The 22,895-nt window shown below is 43.8% G+C and overlaps 1 protein-coding gene across 1 annotated transcript in view; it reads left to right on the plus strand.

Moving 5' to 3' along the window:
- The window catches only part of LOC144723968 (neurobeachin-like), a 518,054-nt gene that overhangs the window by 373,421 nt on the left and 121,738 nt on the right, over nt 1-22,895 (plus strand). Inside the window, exons 15-20 of the mRNA XM_078602770.1 lie at nt 466-528; nt 9,298-9,395; nt 14,954-15,046; nt 16,174-16,282; nt 17,763-17,844; nt 21,187-21,310. Coding sequence (XP_078458896.1) covers nt 466-528; nt 9,298-9,395; nt 14,954-15,046; nt 16,174-16,282; nt 17,763-17,844; nt 21,187-21,310 — 569 coding nt within the window. The remainder of the gene's footprint in view (nt 1-465; nt 529-9,297; nt 9,396-14,953; nt 15,047-16,173; nt 16,283-17,762; nt 17,845-21,186; nt 21,311-22,895) is intronic.

The raw sequence follows: 22,895 nt of genomic DNA on the forward strand, positions 1-22,895 counted from the left end.
ATAAACTTCCATCATATTAAACGTGCCCTGTCACTTAATTTCGCAAATTTCAGCTGTAAAGTGAAAAAACATTTTTTTTTTATTGCAATGCAACACACATTTTTGTGGTGCACATCAATAGGTGTCAACCATTGTGGATAAAAAGCCTACTCACGCGAATTTCGAAGTCGTTCTCTCATGTCATTTTCTGGAGGCCTGTTGTACGGCACGTGCAGTTTGACGCAGGGATTCTGAACGTAAAATATCCCTGTCTCGTGATAAAACGCACCAACGGGATGTGATCAGCGGAGCAAAGAGACGTTTCGCTCGTCACATCGAAATGCAGCGTGCTTGTGCGCACACCGGCTCGGCCGGGCATGCAAAAGAGGACAGAGAAAAATGCTTTTGCGAGGAGCGTAACGTGCGTGCGTGCACGCGCACGTCCGAGGATTCACGTGTGTGTGTGTGTATTGTCTGCGTGCGCAGGATCGGGGAGTCAAGGACGACGAACTACAAAGCATTCTCAACTACCTGCTCACCATGCACGAGGTGCCATGAGCCCCATGACCCCTCACCCCCGCTCCGGTCCCTGCCGTCCCTTCTCCGCACGCACTCGCAGATTTCCACCGTTGCCACGGAGGGATGTTGACTCCTAATTTTGTGTTCTTTTTTTTTCTTTGTCTGGACCCCTCAACTTTCTTGTGCCAAAAACAGACAAGCAGAAAGAGCTGCAAGGTTGGTTGCATCTAGCATCAAACAGTATATGTTCGCTCTGATATCTCGAATAACAATGTAAGGGGACGTATTAAGAGACATGACGGGAAGCATCAGTTTGCGATATGCTATATATGTGTATGTGTGTATGCGTGAATTGTGTGTACGCATGCACACAGGCACATATATGCAATCCATTCTGGTTTCTACCTAGAAACTGTGTTTACCACTACATGTTTTACATGTGTATTCCACTCTAGCCTTTTGCCTGATTGGCAATTTAGCAAGACTAGCAAAATAGTTTTGATTTTGTCCATTCTTATCACTTTGTGGGAAGTCAACCATGGCTGTTTTTTTCACAGATTGGCCATAGTCATGTGGAATTTCCACCACTAACTTGGAAGCAGTATTAGTCAAGAGCACAACCCCATGCACATTGGAGCAGGAAGATATACGACGATTAAAATAATAGCAAAAACGAAAATGCGATGCAACTATGCATGATAACATTTTTACACAGCCTAATGGGCAGATCCATCTGATGAGCCGGTCATGTTCGAAGACGCTATGCAGATCTGCTTCTGAGTTTGCGAGTAAAGTCACGGTTAACTTCTGCCCTTGACTGATGGCACGGATAGAAAATTCTGCTCTCTTGGCTTTCAAATCTGTAAATGACGGGAGAAAAACCCATCATAGAAAACTAGCGCAAGCCCGGCAAACCGGCTGGCTTTTCAAGGAAACGCCATGAAAGTTGATAGTCTAAGGCCCGCGGTTATTATTTCACAGAGATTGAAGCATCCCGAAAATGATTGCACTGGTATTTGATATGGCATCTCTATCTCAGTGGGAACTAACTGCAACAGTGTGAATAGCATACATTGTGAAAAAAGTTTTAAGCTACAGATAGCTTTTCTAAGAACTGGGTCAAGGCAGATTAGCCATACATCAGAAGCATTGCTAACCCTAATTCCTGAATCTTTGCTTTTCCTGCACTCCATTCCATGTGACATAATTTTAAATAAATACGGATGTATTGCCTTTGGCAGCTGACCAAGATATGTTGTCGAGTGCATAAAATGGTCATATAAATATGTTGGACCCGAATGTGTGGCATTGAAAAGCTCATAGTCCTCTTTTATTGTAACCCTATGGTGAAAGTAGCAGTAAAGGTGGCACTAATTTCATCCACCCAGGATAAATGATAAGATGCCGCCTGCCCTGACCACAGTTTGAATTTACAATCTTCCGATTTAGAGCTGAGCTCTCTTAACCACAGAGTTACCCAGCCAAATGAAGTAAAATTATATCATAATGACAAAAAAAATACAAACTAATAATTAATATAAGAGGGGGATGGCACATTCATTTGTGTGAATGTGACATCATGGGTGATGACTTTTTCTACTAGACAGTCGCTCCTAAGTGCATACAATCGTCTCAAATTGCTGTTTGAACTAAGGTTTGGTCAGACTCTATTCTGGGAGTCGTGAGTGACCACAGATACCCACTGACCAGTTAGAGCTGTGTACGTTTCCCTGTTAAAGATGGCTGGCCAGCATGGTGGCGAGTTGGCTGATGGGATTTGCAATTCCCACGTGGTGGTGTCCTCGGGACCCGTTTGCCACGAGTGTTGGTGTACTCTGCCCAAGGCTTACACTGCAACAACCTTGACTGGGATTGCTCGTGCCTCTGTGTGATACGTTTATGTTTAATGCACACATTATAGCCCTCCGATGTGCTTTTGGGTCGTACCGGGTGTCGTCAGCGTGCTGTTTGAAGTTTCATTCTGCGTGCTGGGAGCTTCATTAGGAACTAATTTGGGTGTGTATTCCACTCCTTAATTGAGCGTTCGGTATTCAGCGCTTGAAGGTGCTTCGAGAACGTGATGCGAAATGTTATACATCGTTGCAGACGACGCGTAGTACAACCTTAAAGCACATCAGAGAGGTACACAACGCAGCCACAACATCTACACATTGGTCACGCAAGATGTATTCACGTATATAAAATATTACAGTATATTTACCAAGAGAAGTTTTTTTTCTGGGTTTTGACAACTTCTGCAAAAGCAAAATTAAACTGGAATGCCCCGAGGGAGACCCCCGCACACATTCTCGAAAAGGTTTCTCAAACTCTGTGCACACCGTGAATTTAACACCTGCTTGATATCCCTCGAATTTTACCTCGCTGGATATGCATGTAAAACATGGACACACACCACCACGAGTCAGTGTGGACAACTTGAAAGGCGACTTTCCCACAGATTGGCAGCAAGTCAATAAACCATTGGCCTCGGTGGATTGGTGCACTGCTCGGCGCTTGTAAACTGCCAGTCACGTGACGACAATGACAGGCTCTGTCAGACAGTGGGATCGACAGCGTTGTGATACTCCCATACTGGCATTCTACTGAGCAGTCTAGTGGCACCACGATGGCGAGGTGTTAACTACCTCGCCTGATATACAGGAGGTCGTGGGTCCGATCCTGACCCTGACGCCTGCTGTATATTTGGATTTTGCATGTTTCTTTCGCCGTGGTCATGTGGATTTTTCTCCAGGTCCTCAGGTTTTTCCCTCCACATTTAGAGTGTTTGGCCGCTTAAAATTTCCACGTGATAAGCAACTTTGCTGAACTATCATTTGTGGCCAGGTCTTTCTAAAAAGAGCTATATAGCTCAGTGGGCCTTACCTGGTAAAATAAAAATATTTAGTTTATAGTTTCAGTTCACTTTAAGAAAGAGGGGTCCTCTCTATGGTCGCTCACAGCACGCAGCAGTCACATGCATCGGTGCTCGTGTATTAACAGGGAGAGGTTAATGAATGGGACAGCCATAGAAAATAGGTCTCTTCCATTGTGGGATGAATTTAAAGTGACTATAACTGCCTTGTTGAGGTTGTTTATGGTGTAAACAAATATGGCAATGACTGTTATTGCCCTATTATCATCTCCCAATGTGCACTTTCCAATATTAGTGGACATAGAAATTAATTTTTCCTTCATATATCTGCATGTGGCCATAGCCTGAGGCAGCCATATGTGCTTCAGTACTACACCATGTCTCTCCAATGATGCCTAAACTGCATAAGATACTTATAGGTTAATGACTCAGAAAATGGAATGCATAGTTTTTTCCAATGCTCCCATGCCTGGGCCCATGGTATAAAAAATACAGGCGTTCTCTGTTTCGCAATGTCGACTGTTAAGCCACCTGCTGTTGACAAATGCAATTTTAAGAGTGAAACACGAAATGAGAATGGTGATGTGGCCATCGTCACATCTCAGTGCTCATGTCTCACTCTGAACCTGTCTGGGCCTACCCTAGGTTAACTCAGCCTTAACCGTTTAACTTGGGCAGTGTGCATTTAGGAGGTATGGATTGGTGGGTCGTCACAGGATGGGGGTTGGTGTTGCAGTCGCAGTGTTCACATCACCATCACTAACGTCTTCAGTCATAACCATCATTGTAATTTTTTGTCTCAAGCATCCTAACGTCTTCGCTACCTTCGCTAGACATATATGCATACTGAAATTAAGATCAAATTGGGAGCAAAAGGCGTAACTTATTGTTAGTTTAAAAATACATGAGCACCAGAGCTTCTGTAATTATCCAATGCAAAAAAAAGGTCCGTAATCTTCTTTAACCACAGTGCAGAGGGCCTTTACTTCCTCCACAGGCTGCCGCATAATTAGCAGTTGAGTGTCAGTGGGACACTGATGATACAGGCCATTTGGCTCCTTCCTAGCTGTTGACTTGAAACCTGCAGCTGCGTGGCACAGTTGCTTATTTAACCCGCTGTTAATGAACGGCGTTCAGGGTGTGTGGAGATACAATTACAGGAGCCACCTCTCTGTTGATATATCCTGCAGGTCTCTACGTCTCAGAGAAGCTGCCATAATTTGTCTAAGACCCGTTGTTGCCTATTTATTGACACCAGCGGGAGGCTGTCTACGTTAAGATGGGACTTTTGATCTCCCGCTGGGGCAAGAAAGTGATTCGTTTTGTGCGTTTTTGCTATTTCACGAGGATAGTATAGTGCAGGGAGCTCTTTCTCGAGGAATTTTCTCACTCTGATTTAAAAGCGTTTTGTTTGACGGTTGCAAAGATGCTACAGGTCTGAGGTGGATGTCAAGAGCCCCAACTCTTTGGATAAAAATGATAATTCAAAAAGATGAAAGTGAGCGATTGTGACAATAACCTCTGTTGAGTCCTTAAACAAGAAATCACATTTTGGGTACAGAAGCAAAATAATAGCCGCATTAAAGTACATTTTGCAAGGATGAATATATTCCACTTGCAAATAAACAACTCTAAACGTTTCCCCTATCGCGTTGCGAGGGGTTAACAGTAACAACAGGGATGGGCACTCTTGCCTGACGCCCAGAAAGGGTTTGATGGAGAGGCTCCAGATGTCTTGGAAAGGCTTATTCTTGCCCTCAAATGCCAGGAAAACATTTTGCCAAGCCGTCTGTTAGCTGAAGGGTTCTCGGCTTTTCGCAGGTGCAGAGGATACTGGCAGTTATTTTCCATTCTATTTCGTAAATACACTTTTGTGTTTTGATGTCAAGATTGGAGCTTAGTTAATTTCAGTGATGATGTAAAATATTTCTTGTGAATCTGTAAAGTGATCATGCATATGTGTGTGTATATATAAATCAGTTGCGAGCAGTAGTATTAACGGTTAGCGCACTGCACTACGAACCCGACGACCCGGGTTCAATTCCAGCTCACGGCCAACACCAATGACGATTATTTAAACCGGTCCTGGGCCTCCCCTAGGTCGACTCAGCCTCAAATGAGTACCTGATGCGGTGTGTAAGCATCGCCACTTGAGGAGACAAAGGTGGTCGGGCGTGGTACTGGCCACCCACTCCCTAGTGTACCATTCCGGCCTTCATAGGTGCTCGCTAACAGCACTTGCCCCAGCAGTATGTTCAGGCTGTACGGGGGGGGGGGGGGGGGTCTTTATCTTTGTATATATATGTCTGAGAATGTCAGGCACGTAGTTGCTTTTTATTTTGGGGGGGTGGGGGGGGGCTAAGTAGTCGTGGGAAACCGGGTTGAGGAGCCAAGGGGACCCATGAAGGCTGTGTCTTGAGCAGGGTTCTAGCAAAGGCTTGATCTCCCTTTGATAATTAGTTACCCCTCCTCTGACTCTCTCCCGCCTCATGCTCCTCTGCTCCTCGTGCGTGTATTTAATGGACCGTGACCCTCGTTCATCATTTTACTTTTTGCAAAGTGGCACTTGTTTGATCAACCCACGAGAACGGCCGATTCAACCTATGACCAGAATTTGGACAGAAACCTTCAGATAATAGCAAAGCACGCTGTCACGCCACCGCCTCGTCATTGTAAATCAGAATCAGAAAATGTATGTAGACTGGAGGAATCCGATGAGCTATTAAGCTCTTTTTTCACAGATGTCCAGTTGGGGCGGGTAAGAACGTTACAACACCGAGCAACACAAACACACGATAGCAGTGCAAAGTACAAGAAAGATAAACAAATCACTCAAACACAAACAAATAACACTAAACCATCCCCATCCTACCAGGCAAAGCTCACTGAGGTATTAACTTACTTTTCAGAAGCGACCTGGCCACAAATGATAGCTTAACATAGTGGCCCATCATGTGGAAATTTATAAAACAGCCGGGGCAAAGACACAAACATTCACTGCATTGCACACGAATTGCATCTTCATTGTTACATCGCTATCATGCTTTATGAGATGTTCATTCGCCTCCTGTGACCTCGGTTAAGCCAACCACAGTGTCTGCATGCTGCTCAAGCTTTCACAGCCCCATCCCATCCTCACAAATCTTCCTCTCCTTGAAGCAAATCAATTAATTTACACAGTAACACGTGTGTGTATATAAAAATGTTTAAAAGACTGTTTTTACCAATACTTTGGAAAGAGCAGTGGGTAGTCAACTCATCCCGTCATTATTCCAGGGTCAACAGAATTAGTATCACTTGGTGGAAAGTCATCAGTGGCTTTGCTGTGGAGAAACTGGTCCTTATTCGTGTTGCAGAAGATGATATCCTCCCAATGGATCTCAAACTATGGACCACACAGTGAACCACTGCAGTCTGCGCACCTTCACCGGAGGAGGAGGTCTAGCAAAACTACACTGAGTCTTTGCTGAAGCCCTCTCGTCGTGGCTAGTGGACCTCGACATTGGCTGGCATTTAGATCCTCGAATGTATTGCCATACGCTCGAATAGAAACCTCCCCATGCATGGTTGAGCGGTGAGACACTGATTTGATTTGACATTGTTTTCAGCCCTGCAGTTCAGGTAAAGCTCACCGATCGAAATGGGTGGCAAGTTGGGAGAGCAGATTTCAATTCTATAATTCTGATATCGATAAAAATAGAAATGCCTCCACTTATTTTACGTGGGCTTATTTGTAAACACTTTCTTTTTTTACTCGTGTTGCCCTTTTATCAAAATAAAACATATTTGTGGATCACCAAAACAAGGTCCATGTTTGCACTGATCACTGTGTAACAAAAAAAATCATTTTGTTCCTGGGTAGTAAGTGTTATTATCTAATTGCTTATGCCTCAAAAGTACAGAACATCGCTATTATTCCCCATAAACTTTGCTTTTGTGACCAGGACAGTGATATTTTGAAATGTACCTATTTTCAACCAGGTAGACTGTTGACTGTTGTGTTAGCTGACTCTCTTTGTTGTATTGCATTACATGTCTAAGTTTACTAGGTTTGTTTTCTCATTCTGTAATACAACAACCTGAGATCTCCCTGTGCATCTTTACCCATCATCTACAGCCTCCAAAGAGCCGGCTATTCTTAGCTACTCCTTCACCTCCTGCCCCCGAGGAAATAAGCTCCTGCACTCTGTTTGAATTAAGCGTGTTCTGTATGGAACCGGCAGTGCTCCTTCCTCCACTCTGCCATCACTTTCACAGAGAATCGCTTCAACTGTTTGCTTACTAAGAATGAATGTCTAGCAACAGACGGGGGATGTGTTGTAGTGCCCGCTAGGAAAGTGATGATGCATCGATGGCATCAACAGCAATATGTATTATTCAGTTTCGCGTTGCATGCGTTGAATTGTGCATAGAAGAATTGCTTATTTTTCTATTTGTGTGTATTGTATGTAATAGGGTCATGTGAGATCTGCAGCCACTAGAAACACATTTTCCACGTAGATTTTTTTTACAGAATTGTGATGATTCATTCCACCGCAGGGGGCACGGGGTAGGTAGGGGGGGTACGAGTGTACATCCCTATATCTATCGTAGAATTCCAGGCACTCATGCAAACAGGTTTCCCATCCTGTACTCTCTGATGATGAAATATTTACACCTGTAGTTCACACTGTAGAGGATTCAGGCATTGCTTCACAACTTACCAGTGCTGGAAATTGGAAGAAAATACTGGGGGAACTCATAAATGATCCCCCCCCCAGCCCCCCACTAGATCTGAGGAGAAGGGGGAGGAGGATGAGCATCACTTCATGTGTGTGTCTCTGTGTGTGTATGTGGGTCTCTGAGCATGTGTGTGGGTTTCTGTGTGTGTCTGTGGGTCTCTGAGTGTGTCTGTGGGGTTATGTGTGTCTGTGGGTTTCTCTATTAGTCTAGGAGTCTATCTGTGAGTCAAGTGAATTTAAAAAAAGATGAATCCTTAATTCCTTCCGAAACGCAGTCAGGTTCCATTTTTCACTCCCACCACGGCGTTCCAACAGATTCCGGCCCATTTCCATCACTGCAACATACATCACTAGAAACCCAGTCTCAGATAAGTTGATGGAAACTGAATTTACTGTTTACAGATTACAAAAATAATTGCTTTGCTTACTAAAACTAGAGCATCAACAAAGTGCAAATTATAATGGGAATTAAATAAATATATGCCTGAGATTGATAGTAAATATTGTGTACCTCACCATATTTAACATTCATTTTTCTATTTTGATGGCTTTTACTTATTGACTGTTATCATATGATATCTTTCACTTCACGACGAACAGGATCCTTTGGTAACAATTGACGGCATGCATTGGAGAAGATGCACACTGGTTGTGCAAGCAAGTGGGAACCCCTTGGAGGGAATGTTCCAAATTCCTGGAGGCCTAACATAGTCCTGTCAATGGACGTTGGCATGGCTGAGTGGCTGCGTGCGCTTGCCACATTGTTGCAGAGGGTCGCAGTCCAAACCCACTGGCCACTCTGGTTAATACTGTGGGTGCATTAACCACATATGCCACGCGCCGCCTGCTTAATAGGTAGACGTTGAAGATCCCGTGACATTATTCAAACGAGAGGAGGCCATGTGTGCCGGCGTCACGGTCCGAATTTTTAAGAACAACTCGCAAGTTGGTCATTTGGGGTAAAACCACACGGCAACATCGCACCTCACTGGTAGACTATACTCGTCTGTGAAACATAACGCCTTCCCGTTAGCCTTGCGCTGTAAGAATGGCGGCAAAACCTATGGTTGCCGAATGATAATTATTACCGCTCGCTGTGCCATTGTGCGCGTTAACGTTAACCGCCGTGTGCTGATTGTACACATTCAGTGCTGGCGGGTGTTAACTATTATAAACCAGGCCACTGTTGTGTCCTTGTGTCATCAGGATGAAAACCTGCACGATGTCCTGCAGCTTCTGGTTGCCCTCATGTCGGAGCACCCTGCCTCCATGATCCCAGCCTTCGACCAGCGCAACGGCATCCGGTAAGCCCTGGGTGCAGCAGCCACCCGTTGGGCTGGACCAGGGGGTCGGCGACCTGCGGCTCTTTCAAGGGCCGCTTCATGGCGTCATTTATTGAGGACCACCACCTCGTATTCACGTGCATTGCGGCTCTTGCAATGTTGAGTGTTATTTACCGATGTTGAACAAAACAATGGCGCTTGTTGTTATTTTGGCTGCCGACCCCTGGGCGAGACAGAGAAGGACCATGTGGTGTCGTTGATATTTTAAGTTATCAGCCATGGCTCTTGAGACAGCTTGTTTCTACTGCCGAAGATACAATCAAAAGTGTGAGATCGGGATATTTTTTTTAAATGTTCTTATTAGAATTATATTTTAATTATGATCCTGGCATCACGTTCAGAAACAAGGACATCTGTGCTGAGATGTCTCACAGTATGGAGTTGTATCACCTCGTGTCAGCACATGGTTTCTGGGCGATATATTTCTGCAGGAGCTAGTTCAGAAGAAATCTCGAGTCGGTTTTCGATTCACTGGGTCAGGGGTCGGCAACCTACAGCTCCGGAGCCACATGGGGGGGGGCTCTTTGGCTCTGGCTGTCCCCTTGTGGGCAGCTGTTTCTATAAAAAAAAACAACCTTCAATCTTAAATATGAATTCACCTAAATATGACACGGAATGGGGGTCACTATGGAATATCTTTGTGACAACAAATGTACAACAGTCAAACTGTATTAAAGAATAACTAAGGGGGGGGGATAAACTAAATAGACGCAGTTTATTCCATCACCTATTTTGTTTATGCAAGTGAGAGTTTGTTTGTCATCTGCTGTTTACCTGCTGGTGTGTTTGTGTACAACTAGCCCTGTGTATGATGCGTCTCTCGAACTATTTTGGTCAAAGACAAAACAAAAATGGCTCTACTTCTTTTTTGAAAGGTCGCCGACCCCTGCACTACGGTGTTGCACCTTTTTTTGCCATGGCTCCCGGGGAGAGTGTTCATTGCATGGCAAAAGAGAGGGGTAGCATTTATATTCCGACCACTGAAAGATATTCACATTGTGACAACCCACATCCAACATCGCGATGTCTTTCGTACAACCGCCACCGAGTGGGCTGAAGGGGCAACACTCCGCTCCACTTGGAGAGCGTGCTTTAGCTGTGGGTGGCTGCTCAGTTTTTTTTAAAAACTCACAACCTCAACAGAGGTCCGAGCCGGTGGAGCCACCCGGCCCAGCAGTGGCGTAGTAACGACATTATTCAGCTTAAGGGATTGCGACAATCGGTCAGGTGGGACCCCCCCCAATATTTGATTTGCCTCGCATCCTCGCACGGTCGCACCTCTTGCCTAATCACATCATCGTTACGTTCACGGTCTCGAACATTTAACGCCGTTGGGGGCGCTCTGTCTTCGCAAAATGCCGCCACTACTGTATGAAAACATTTTCATAAAAATGTATGTAAACCGCGTTTTATACAAGTTTGTTGTTTTTTTACACTGCTGTTGAAAAACAATTCTCATGGTGGTTGTCAAGGGGGGCCCCAACTCGTAGCTTCGGCCACCAGCGTGGTGGGGGGGTGCAAGACACCCCCACACTTCGTTATGCTACTGCTGCCCTTATTTCCAGGAGGTTTCCCCTTGCGCTCACCACGCGGGTTCCCGCGTTCATGTCATCTTCCCCTCGCCATGTGCTCTACAGCGTGCTCTTGAGCATCGGCGATGTCGATGCCGACGCTCCTGACGTCCATTTCCCCCTGCGACTGGGCCCTCACTGTATGGGCTCCTCTCTTGCAGAGTATGGACACAGCTCACGCATGCTCGGCGGTTTTTTGGCCGTGTGTTGTTCAACTCTTTTCCGGCAGTGGCTCCGTGCCGTGCCACTCATGTGTGCTACCGGTGGTCATATTTGGCAAAGATCCCGAGGAAACAACCCGCATGCTCTCTCCGCTTCAGTTCTCTTAATTAAAGTGGTCAATGGGTACTTAACGCACATCCCCGCTTACTTTTGTGAACGATATTTTTTCGTCACGTTACGGGGAAAACGCTTTCGAGTGAACGTTGAGCATGTTTTAAACGCTATCAGAGTCTGGTTTGAATAACGTTTTTTAACAACGATTGTTGCAAATAGCTGAGTGCTTTTACAGCTACAAATGTAGGGCATTGAAAATTCCCTGAAACTGAACACAGCTTTGTACATTTAAACTGACCATGTGGCTAATGATTGCATGTGCTGTGCTTATTTTTTAAACCTTATTTTGGTTTATATTTTGGATTAAAATATACATATCAAGGGACTGAGTTAGCAGTTGTCTACAGATTAAAAGATAGAAAACGTGCCACCTTTGTCAAAAGGAATCGCTGTCTTAACAAATATATTTATAGTAGACTGTTTGATTACAATGGTCTTTCTTCAAACAGAGCCATTACTCAAAACTGGCCTCTGCAAAATAAATGAGTTTACTATATATACTTTTCTGATATAAGGCAGTGTCATTGGCGAAGGTGGTACGATTTATTTTTCGCTTTTATTTTGGAGAAAGGTAAACATTTTTGGATATCAGACCAAAATGTGGCAGCCTGTTTTGGGATGTTGCACTAAATAAATGTCGACTAAGCTTTATACAGAGGTAGAGAGGTGAAGACATGAAATTAAACATTTGAAAGTCATATCCATCAATCATAATGCACCGGGTTGTCAATTAATTTAATGTAATTTAACATAATGTGTCATCCTGCAAACCGTGCTCATGAGCTCAACTTAATTCCAGTTCACATACTCTTAACATCAATGCCATTAGTGTAATGTGTTTTAATGTATTTCCATAGCTTACACATAGGGTCAGACCACATAAGCACACACCTACATAGGTAAAGCTTTATTCTCAGGAAGTTTTTCTATTATTTATAACTTATTTTCATTATATAATGTATGACTACTATTTAAAATGCCTGTCTGGAAAGTAGATATAAAATAGTGGGAGCATTGCATCTCCTTTTGTTGGATTTTTGCTGTGTTTGTGGGGAAATGTCAACCGTTATTAATATATATTGTTGTGAGTTCACAGGAAAGCCATAACAAAACAGCGGGAATGGGTCTAGACGCTGTTTTTACCGAAGTTATTTTAAGATGCCATTTCCTAAAAGGAAACAGTATTATGAACAAAAAAAATGATACCCCTTCTTTTCTTCAAAAGTTACAAAATAGTGTCAAGTTTACAATGGATTATTTTTCTTCCAAAGTTGTCATTGTAGTTTTATAATACATCAGACCGATAGTGTAAAACAAGGCTAACTGATGTCTGAAATGTTATAGCCCTGGATTTGTCAATCATTTTCAACATTAACAAACAAGAGGAAACCTGATTGTGATACAAATACAAGGGCTTACTGGATATTTACCAAAACAGATTAATCGTCACCATAAATGTAATGTGTCTTCTTTATGTTCTTTTAAACTGCATTTGTTTAAAATAAAGTTTACGTGATTGAATTTTATATAACGACCAAGATCTTAGATGGGCAGCACCGCTCTAGCTATATTTAGTTTGTAATGTGTTCATATATAGATATACATATACTCTTAGTGAAGCTGATTTTTAAATACAGAAAACCATGAGTAACTCACCTAATATGTATTTTGGCACATTATGGAACAACAATGTTTTATATTGGTGAGAAAGGTTCCCAGAAATGGCACTCGAAGTTGTTTTGTGTTCTACTACAAGGGTTCTAAGCAAAATGATCACAAGTGCCTGTAGAAATAAACATTTTCATGAATGTATCAGTCTCTGACAATTCTTTCCCAAATGCAATATTAAATAGGGCACTCAACAGAACTTTGTTCACCAAAACGGAAAGATCTTGCACATCTTACATGAAAACAAATTAGTCTTATTTCAGTTAAACATTTTTAGGTGGTAAAATCATTATATATTGAATAAATTAAACATGTGAAATTATAACAATGGATTTATTTTGATAATTCACTCATGTGAGTCAAAAAAATGCATTAAATATGAGCTCACATCACAGCGTTACTGATGTCTACCCGCGCCTCCATGAAATATTGCAGTGCAGCGTATTTTGTATGTTTCGCAGCATCGTGATGTGACGGCTTGTTTTGTAATCGGTTGTAAGCAAAGGACACGCTGCAACTTTCACCATGAAATGTTGATTTCCGGTAGGCAAGTGTCCCTTTGAAGTCACTGTTATTGGGTTTAATCTGATTGCTAGTCACGGCTAGCACCAGTGGCAAGCGATATCTGAACCGATCCATCCCACCACCACCACCCCTTCACCAACTTGTACTGACCAGCTCGGTAAAGTACCATCAAACACCCCGCCGCCCCCCATCAATAGCTTTTAGAGAGATTTGATTGAAATGCGTGGAGTCGTTTAGTGTATTTTTAATAACACTTAAAACAATGAAGAGCTGTCCGTGTGCCCTATTCAGGGATTGAATATGTAACTACGTCATGTGGCACAATGGTGAGAATTGGAAGGCCGTGACTCACAGTTAGGAGGCTGCGTGTCCCACCCTACATTCTTCAAAGGCCAAAACAACGTAGTTCCATTCTAGATTTGAAGTTTTCGTGACTGCAAGGATCCATACTCTTTGGTTCTTTTGGTAAAGTCACGTAGGTAAAAAAATATAGCTATAAAAAATAAATAAAAGTAAATTAAATCAAGAAGTTTCGATTGCAACACAAGCAATCTTCATCAGGTGTGAAAATCACAGCTAGAAAATTTTTAGAAAAGTTTTTAGTAAACATTCACAGCTAGAAAATTTTAGTAAAAATTTTAGTAAACATTTTCTAGCTGTGATTTTCACACCTGATGATGATTGCTTGTGTTGCAATCAAAACGTCGTGATTATTATTCTATTTTTTACCTACGTGACTTTACCGAAAGAACCAAAGAGTATGAACAGAGTACCACTTTGTGGGAAGTCAGCAGTGGCTATGCTGTGGATAGACTCGTCCCAACTGCAGGTATGTGGAGTTCCACCACTTGTTCCGGGATATAAACATGAACACCGACCCATGCTTGTTCAACATGGGTCGTTGTTCACCTCCGATTAGCACAGTTGGCTATGTATGGTGTGAAAGAAGTTGAACATATATGAATGTATAAAGTGGAAAATTACTTTCTCTTAATTCATCCACCTGCCGAGAGCTAATGTGTCTTCAAGACTGCCTATTTTGATACATTTCTCACAAATTACTGAATTGGAAAGTCGCATCGCAGCATCGGCCCCTCCTGGCATTCTAATTCCCATTTTTTGGCTGTTGCTGCTGCTGTGTTCACCTTGTACCTCACAGGGACACCTGCCGCTGGTGGGTCCCCTGCCACAGGTTGCCTCGCGAGTTACTATATGGGAGGCATGGTGTCAATATTCAGTGATGACGATGTGTGTAAACTATTTCGTGTTTTTTGCTTTTTGCTGGCGAGGAAACTAAACTATTATCCCACAACCATGAACAAAGCTGCCTGAAATGACCGCTGTAAAGGAAAGCTGCCGTGCGTTTCTTGCCAATGCCCTGTGCGTGTGCTGTCTTCGGGCCGCCTCGTGCTGCTCTAGGGTTGTGTACAAGCTGCTGGCCTCCAAGAGCGAGAGCATCCGGGTTCAGGCCCTCAAGGTCCTGGGCTACTTCCTCAAGCACCTGGCCCATAAGTGAGTGCCACGTGGGCTGTGCCTGGGACCAACTTACGAGCTAAATAATTCCACCGTAGCCATCACTCGCATTGTGTCTGTCTCAGTGGTCAAGCGTACCAGGATTATTTAGCACTCTTATCGTTTCTTGTGTTGTTTTGTTGTAACTTGCTGACCCGCCCCGACTGGACGTCTGCGAAAAAGAGCTTCATTGCTCATCGGATTCCTCCAGGAGAAATAAATATTTTGATTAACACGTAGGCTTTTGCGACCAATATTATTCATAATCAACGTTGATTATGAAAAATATTCTGATTCTGACTTTTAATTGGAGCAGTGTTGCAGTGGTCAGTGCACTGTGTTATGAACCCAGCAACTTGAGTTGTATTACTGTCCATGTCTATCATCGATGATGAGTGGTGTCACCACGAGGGAAACAAAAGTAGCTGGGCATCGTGACTCCACGTTTCACCGACCTTCACTGACCAGCGTGGGGAAATACGGTCAAACAAAACCTCAGAACTGACAGTGTCGGGTTGCTTCCACCTGGAAGTCAAATTCCAAAGGGCTCTGAATTATTATCTTGTTTTTTTTATTCAGTTTAAGCATTCACTGTGGCCAGCTGGCACCGCTGGAAGGGCACTCGGGTCAAAATCGGAAGGTTGCCAATTCTAATTCTAGTGAAGAGTCGACTCGGTCGACTTCCTGCAAAACAGTGCTTCATGTTGTTGAGCCTGAAGGCATAAAGAGCTGAGGTGAACCCCCCAACTGTGAATTGAATTTGACAACCTTGTGACGGTGTGTTGGGCTCTATGTTTGGCTGATTAATTGGTTGTTGTGATTAAAATAATATTAACAATTATAAGAATGCAGCAATCCTAAGTTATAAGTTAACATTACAGTTGTATGTCTATTTAATAGACGTGAGAATACCCCGGCATATTTCAAACAATTTCTAAATTAGAGGAAGGCTTGCCCTCCATTGGATTCAAACCCAAGGGTAGGGTTCCTATTCCTGAGTACAAAAGTGCAAATATCGAATTACACAAAATCAAACTTTCACATTCGAGTTTCGATCGAGGTAAAGACGCCAGTACGTGTATGTATGTGTGCCTGTGTCTCTGCATCGGCCGTGCCTTGGTGTGTAGGCGCAAAGTTGAAATCATGCACACGCACAGCCTGTTTGCACTGCTGGGGGAGAGACTGATGCTCAACACGAACACGCTCTCCATGACCACCTACAACACTCTCTTCGAGGTATGCAAATTAGCGAGACTTGATCAGAGGTCTCCTACATGACGCTAAGGCTGGTTCACAGTGCTTACTGTAGCTAGCTGACAAAAAAATACCAAACAATTACATTACAATGGTTTGGCCATGATATGCTGCAAAGCAGGCTGGGTAGCCTAGCGCGTAGCACACATGACACCAAGCCAAGATCTAGCTGACGGAAGGTACGGCTGGTTAACTGTGCTTAGCCTGCTGGCCAAAATGACCAAACAATTACATTACAGGAGTTTGGCCATTATAGACGTGTGACACAACCCGCACTGCCCAGAGTAGTGAAGTACAGTCACACAACCCACGTGATGGACACCGCGTCGGGAGGCTTTCAGGCAGCAGTCGATTTACACAGACTGGAGACACTAAATGATGGTAGATCTTCTGATAATCTTCACAGGCTTGCACTGAATCTCAGTGTTCTCTCATTCGGGTAAACGAAGGTTGTACGGTTATTAAGTGATTCGTTATTTATTGATAAAGGTGGAGTTTATTCAGTTGCACTCAAAATATTTACATTTCCAGGCTAGATGTTGCTTATTCACATGGTGGCTCTCAATACCTCACAGCATAGCTTTTGGACTCGTAAACATCCGGTAATTGATATAAATCATACACATTGTGCCTTCGCGTTAGTCCAGTCATGCGGGAGGTGCATAATTCAGACACTGTTTTAAAACTTGGGCATATGTGTTGGATTTTTGGCAGGTAAGGCTCACTGAGCTATATTACAGCTCTTTTACAGAAGTGACCTGGCCACAAATGATAGCTCAACGAAGTGGCTTATCATCGCGTGGACATTTATAACGGGCAAACCAGAAGAACCTCTCTTAACGACCACCCCTGTTGACGATGAATCGCTTAACGACGGGCCTCCATAGAACCCAATGTGTAGTGTATAGTGTAGTGTATAGTGTAGTGTATAGTAGTGTATAGTAGTGTAGTGTATAGTGTAGTATATAGTAGTGTATATTAGTGTATAGTAGTGTAGTATATAGTGTAGTGTATAGTGTAGTGTATAGTAGTGTAGTGCCTCCACCCAATGTGTTCGCTTCCTGACCATTCCCCTGTTAACGACGGGCTGTTGTGGGTACAGTAACTATTAATTCATGCATTGATTAACCATGTTTCTTTTAATATTATGTGTTTATAATGTTGTTAGTACCTTAATGTATTAATATCCATTGTTTAAATATTATAAAGTACGTTTTTTTGGGTGGAAAAGGGTAACTTTCGATGCTGTCGGAACGAATTAAGCCTTTAACGTGTATTTTCTATACTCGCTCAACGACCAAGTCACATAACAACCGGTTTCGTGGAGCCAATTACCGTCGTTAAGAGGGGTTCTACTCTACTCTAAACGCACATTTCTCATCGTATCGCTGTGTACAGCATTGCACAGCGAGTGTACTGACTCTTCGTCCGATTACAAACGGTGGTGCTGCTGTGCGTGCAGATCCTCACAGAGCAGGTGTGCACCCAGGTGGTTCACAAGCAGCACCCGGAACCCGACTCGTCTGTCAAGATTCAAAATCCGAGTACGTGTCTCCTCCCCTGCACCAATCATGTTTATCTCTCGCCGAGTACGCTTACAATGGTGCTGTTTGTTGCTGTGCTGCCTGACACGTTGGGGCCTGCGTTCGGAAACCGTGATTGTTTCAAAAGAAATTGTGCTAAGTGCAGTGGAATTCCTCTACTCTAACCTGAAGTCATGGCCAAGGGGGTGATCACAGCCAGTGGTATTGGTGCTTCCGCACCATACCTTTGCTTCCTGCCTTCTTCAAGATAACTTCCACTGTTGCACAATCAACACCTGGGTCTTATAAAATCTGTTCAAACATTATCCTACCATCGGTAATAGCCTTCCCTGAGCTCTTTGACTTCTGTTTGCCACTCCATCGCCTCCAATGTCTTGGTAACCTGTCGATCTTAAATGTGTGCCCCACCTCTAACATAATGTTAAGATTTACTACAACTGTATGCGTGCTATGCAATGTTTATTATTTCAGCACCCTTGGTTAAACTAATTTGAAAATTATTTAGCTATATTCCTCAATTCTTTATTATCTAAATGGCATAAGATTGCTAACCCTGTCGTCATGAACTTCACATTAATTTCCGTTGCAAGGGAACTGGACTATCAGGTTATAATTTACAGCTCTTCTGCTCATGTCCTTCTAAATACCACTGGTCGTGGACTGAGGGCCAAAGCCTTACATCATTTTTACACTGAATGTGTACGTATATATCCGTATAACTGCAACATGTTTTACTGCAGATTTCATTTATTGATTGTTTAGACGAGCCCCTTATATAAAGGTTATTTCTCACCACTCTGGGTCAATATTATGGATCAGTTTTCACATACAAATCTTCTTTCTAGGCTGATGTGTTGCTCGTATATTCCTTGGCTGCGGCGTTTTAAAATACATACTGGCCCTCTGTCACGCTGTGTAATTGACACACTTGCTTCTCCTGCATGAATCACCGAGTGAAGGGTGGGCAGGTGCCTGGCCGTGCTCTGTGCAGGTGGTATTTGTCCAAAAGACAGCGATTACTATATCAGGCGCTCTTTTTTTTGTATACCAGGATCCCACTGGTCTGTGTTTGAAGACGTTTTGTGCGCTATGTGCACAGTGGTTTATTTGTGTCCCTAAAAAATAATGACCGCGTTTTTCCAGCCATTAGTGGCTTCGCACACTGATCTACGAACCTTATCAGCTGAGTTCGATTCCTGGTCAAACTCAAATTGTAAATGTTGTGGTTTCACGCTTCAACACACCGGTGGGCTAAAGCAGTGAACTATTTGTCTTTTGTCAACGTGACACTTTTTTACTGATTGGCCGTGTCGGGTGGTGGAAGGTTACGACACATTTATAAATAACGCGATCTAATCCCAAAAACGTTGATTATGAATAAAATAATTTGTGAGTGAAATCTGAACTGGTCCTTGGCTGCCCTTTCACCAACTTTATCTGACCAGCATGGTGAAGTGTGATCAGCCCCATAACCGAAAATAACATGGGGATGCCTTCATCTGGCAGCTGATTTAGAGGGATGTAGATTCTTATTATTACTAAAGAAAAAATGTCAAGCCAGATGGTGCAGTTGCAAGAGTTTGGAGGTTGTGAGTTCAAAATCCCACCCAGGATCAGCAACATGATATCACTTTGTGGGAAAGCAACAATGTTGCTGTTGTCAAGAGACAGGCTACTGCCATAGGAATATGGAATTTCCACTTCTGACTCTGGACCTCCAATGGGGATAAATATTGCCCCAATCTTGTTTGGGCAGGGAGACAATTTCACGTTCCCTTGAGTAGATCACAAGGTATGGATTAAAACTTAATGGATGAAAAAGTCTCAATCTGTGTCCATATTTACATTACATCAAAGCTCTATCATTTGCTGAATATGGTGATTGGGAAACTTAAGCACTAGGTAATTGCATTTTCGATATCATTATTCTGCAAGGTTATTGTAAATGTACATTTTTAAATGTACATCTTACTGTGATGGGAGAGACATTGAATTGGCTGGAAGAGTACTGCTAATGAATTCTACGACCACCAACACCAAACATCACAACTTTGATACTGTAATGCGATATGTCCAGTGCGTCCTGTGGTTAGAATTCTCGGTCAGGCATAGCACCTGCTAGTTAATCCTACTGTCGGGGATCGACCCAGCAAATCGGTTTTTTTGGGGGGTCATTAAAATGGGTCTCACGTTGTTGGGGAGGTCAACGGCAGTTGTCCTGTGGAGAAACTGCCCCCCCCCCCCCACCTTGGGGATGTGGCATCAGTCAAGGCTGGCAATGGAGCTGAGTGCCACCCCCAACGCTCACTTGCACAGGCAGACACTTTCGACCCAATTCATGTGGCCATGTTGGGCCAAAAATCCGCATTACATTAGCATTTTGTAATTCATGTGCAGCCAATTCCACCCAAAAGCGCACACATTTGCACCATTTACAAAATTTGCTAAATTGGCAACATTTGGGCATGGTTAGGGTAGAAATCATACTGCAAACTCGTGTGCAATCCGCAACTTTCTTTTCATTCATGGAGTTTTGAATGCTCCTGAAAGGAGTGAAATGCTTGTGCAAATGCAAATGTACGTGAAGATGATCATGATGATGAAGCTAAAATATATTGATGAAGATGATGGTAATAGTGAATTATATTGCTGAAGTTGATGACAGTGATAAATGTAATAACGCTGATTATGAAAAATACATGCTAATGATGATTCTGTACATGGATTATACTGCTGATGATACTGTACGTTTTATAATCATAACTTCTGATTAGCACGGTTGGCTGTGTACGATGTTGATTCATTAATTTGTAACTTCAATCATATATCATCTTAATTTATTATCATCTTGTGTCATCATCACCATTGCCTCCATAATTGTTTTGAAGTAGCATTTGGCCATCTTTTGCATCGTTCTACATTCCACACCACGGTGTCGGGCAGAGAATCCGCGACACTCACGTTAGCGGACGCGTGTGTGTGAGATGGACGGAGTCTGATTGGTCGGCTTGGGGCTCCATTCAGCGGTGAATTAGGTGTATTATCTTTTACAACAATTGCTATAAATTCCACGAACGTACGAAAACAATGTCCGCATGAACTGAGCCCTCGTAAGAGTCATCGACAACAGAAACCTCTCCACAGTGCTCGCTATACAAGCGAGGCCGCCACTTACCATGGGATGTAGAACGTGCACTGCTGGCAGCAGAGATAAATGTCTTCCTCGTGCGTGTTTGAGGTTTGAGCAACACGAGGACGCTGTGAGCCCACCTGTCAAAACCCTCTGTTAAGGAGCTCTGACACACGTGGCTGTGCACGTGTGACCGACTGCCGCGCCCACAGTGATCCTGAAGGTGGTGGCCACGCTGCTGAAGAGCTCGGCGCCAAGTGCAGAGCTCATGGAGGTGCGGCAGGCGTTCCTCTCCGACATGATCAAGCTGTTCAACAATAGCCGAGAGAACCGCCGGTGAGCACCCAGCCCCCACGGCTCCACCAAGCTCACCCGGAATCATCACACCTCATGCCACCTTCGTCCACGTTAAAAGTGGCGCGTTTAAAATGCTTGCGCACGCGTCGTTCCGGGTTCGCTTCGTGCGCGTCAGATGGCACGCTGGGCAACGCGGCGAACGAGGTGCTGAGTCTCGAGGGATTTTTCAGGTGAAATGGTTGAATTCATAAATGTGTCTGAAACCAGCCCTTAAATTCTGACTGCCTGCCTATCTACTCACATTCCCGTGAGGTTGCCCATTCTATTATGACAATACATCCCGCTGGAAGGGCATCAATTCATCGATGAATATCAATTGTTATGCCCTCTATGCATGAATCACAACGCATATATAAGGATCAGTGTTTTTAGATTTGTATTTGCTGTGTGATACGAGTTTATGTGACCCCTGCAGCCTCTAGTGACGGCTACATTCACCATGGTAGTACATAGAGAGATTCGATAATTTGATCGATTTAAGACAATTCGATGAATCGCCACAGGGCGAATCATTACGTCTCCACTGGCCAGCTGTCATTACAATCTTTGCGTTTGTCTTTCTGAACCTCGAATGACTATCTGTCATTGCCCAGCCCTGTTCATCAGACCATCGGTGCCTCTGCGTCGTACGCATGTTCGACTTCTTGTGCACCGCACGTAGCCAACCATGCTAATCAGAGGTGCGGGGCATTATTCCCGCATGCACTCCTGCAACATAAATTTACCAGCGTACGTCAGTGTGTCACCTCATTGGAAACCAAGCGATAAATGTTCAAGGCTTAGAAGAGATGACCGCGTGTGTGGGCCGAGGTCAGAGCTTGAACCCATGGACACTGCTACTGGGAGGTGAAGTTGCTGTACCAATGGAACACCCAATCACACGTGTCACTTTCCTCCACTGTGCACCTGGATATAAAAAAAACCTGACGGTAGCGGTGTACGTACGAATGTGTGTCGAGCTTCTTTTGCGCCCCACGTAGCCACCCGTGCTAATTGGCTGGTGCACAGCAACAAGCGCACGCTTGTTACTATGCTTGTTGCTGTACCAACTCCCCTTCGGATTGCTCTGATTGTATTTGCGTGAACCCATTTGCATCGTGACATATTGTGCCTGCGATATGGATTCTTATAGAACAAAAGGTGGTGGTCAGGGTTAGCGCCGGCTTGATTGATTCGAGCACCACTTAGTGAGTCTCATTAGTTTCCTATTGGCTACAATCCAGGTTTAGAATTAGCTAACCCATTGAGTCACTTAGCTGTATACAGCCAATTTCAATTCCATTTCGAAGATAAAATATGGGCAGCATTGTTGCGTGCTTGCGCATGCATATGTGTGTATATGTGTGTGTGGATGTGTGTGTTTGTAATGGTAGTGTAGCGGTTTGCGCGCTGCTCTATGAACCCAGGGACCGGAGTTTGATTCCCGCTCAAAGCCAACACCTGTGATGAATATCTGAACTGGTTTACTCAGCCTCAAATTAGTACCTGGTGCAGTGTGTAAATATCGACACTAGAGAGAAAAAGGCAGCCCGGGCGTGGTGCTGGCCCACACATCCCCTCGTGT

Source organism: Lampetra planeri, chromosome 19, assembly GCF_965212315.1.
Source record: "Lampetra planeri chromosome 19, kcLamPlan1.2.h2, whole genome shotgun sequence".
Lineage (NCBI taxonomy): Eukaryota > Metazoa > Chordata > Hyperoartia > Petromyzontiformes > Petromyzontidae > Lampetra > Lampetra planeri.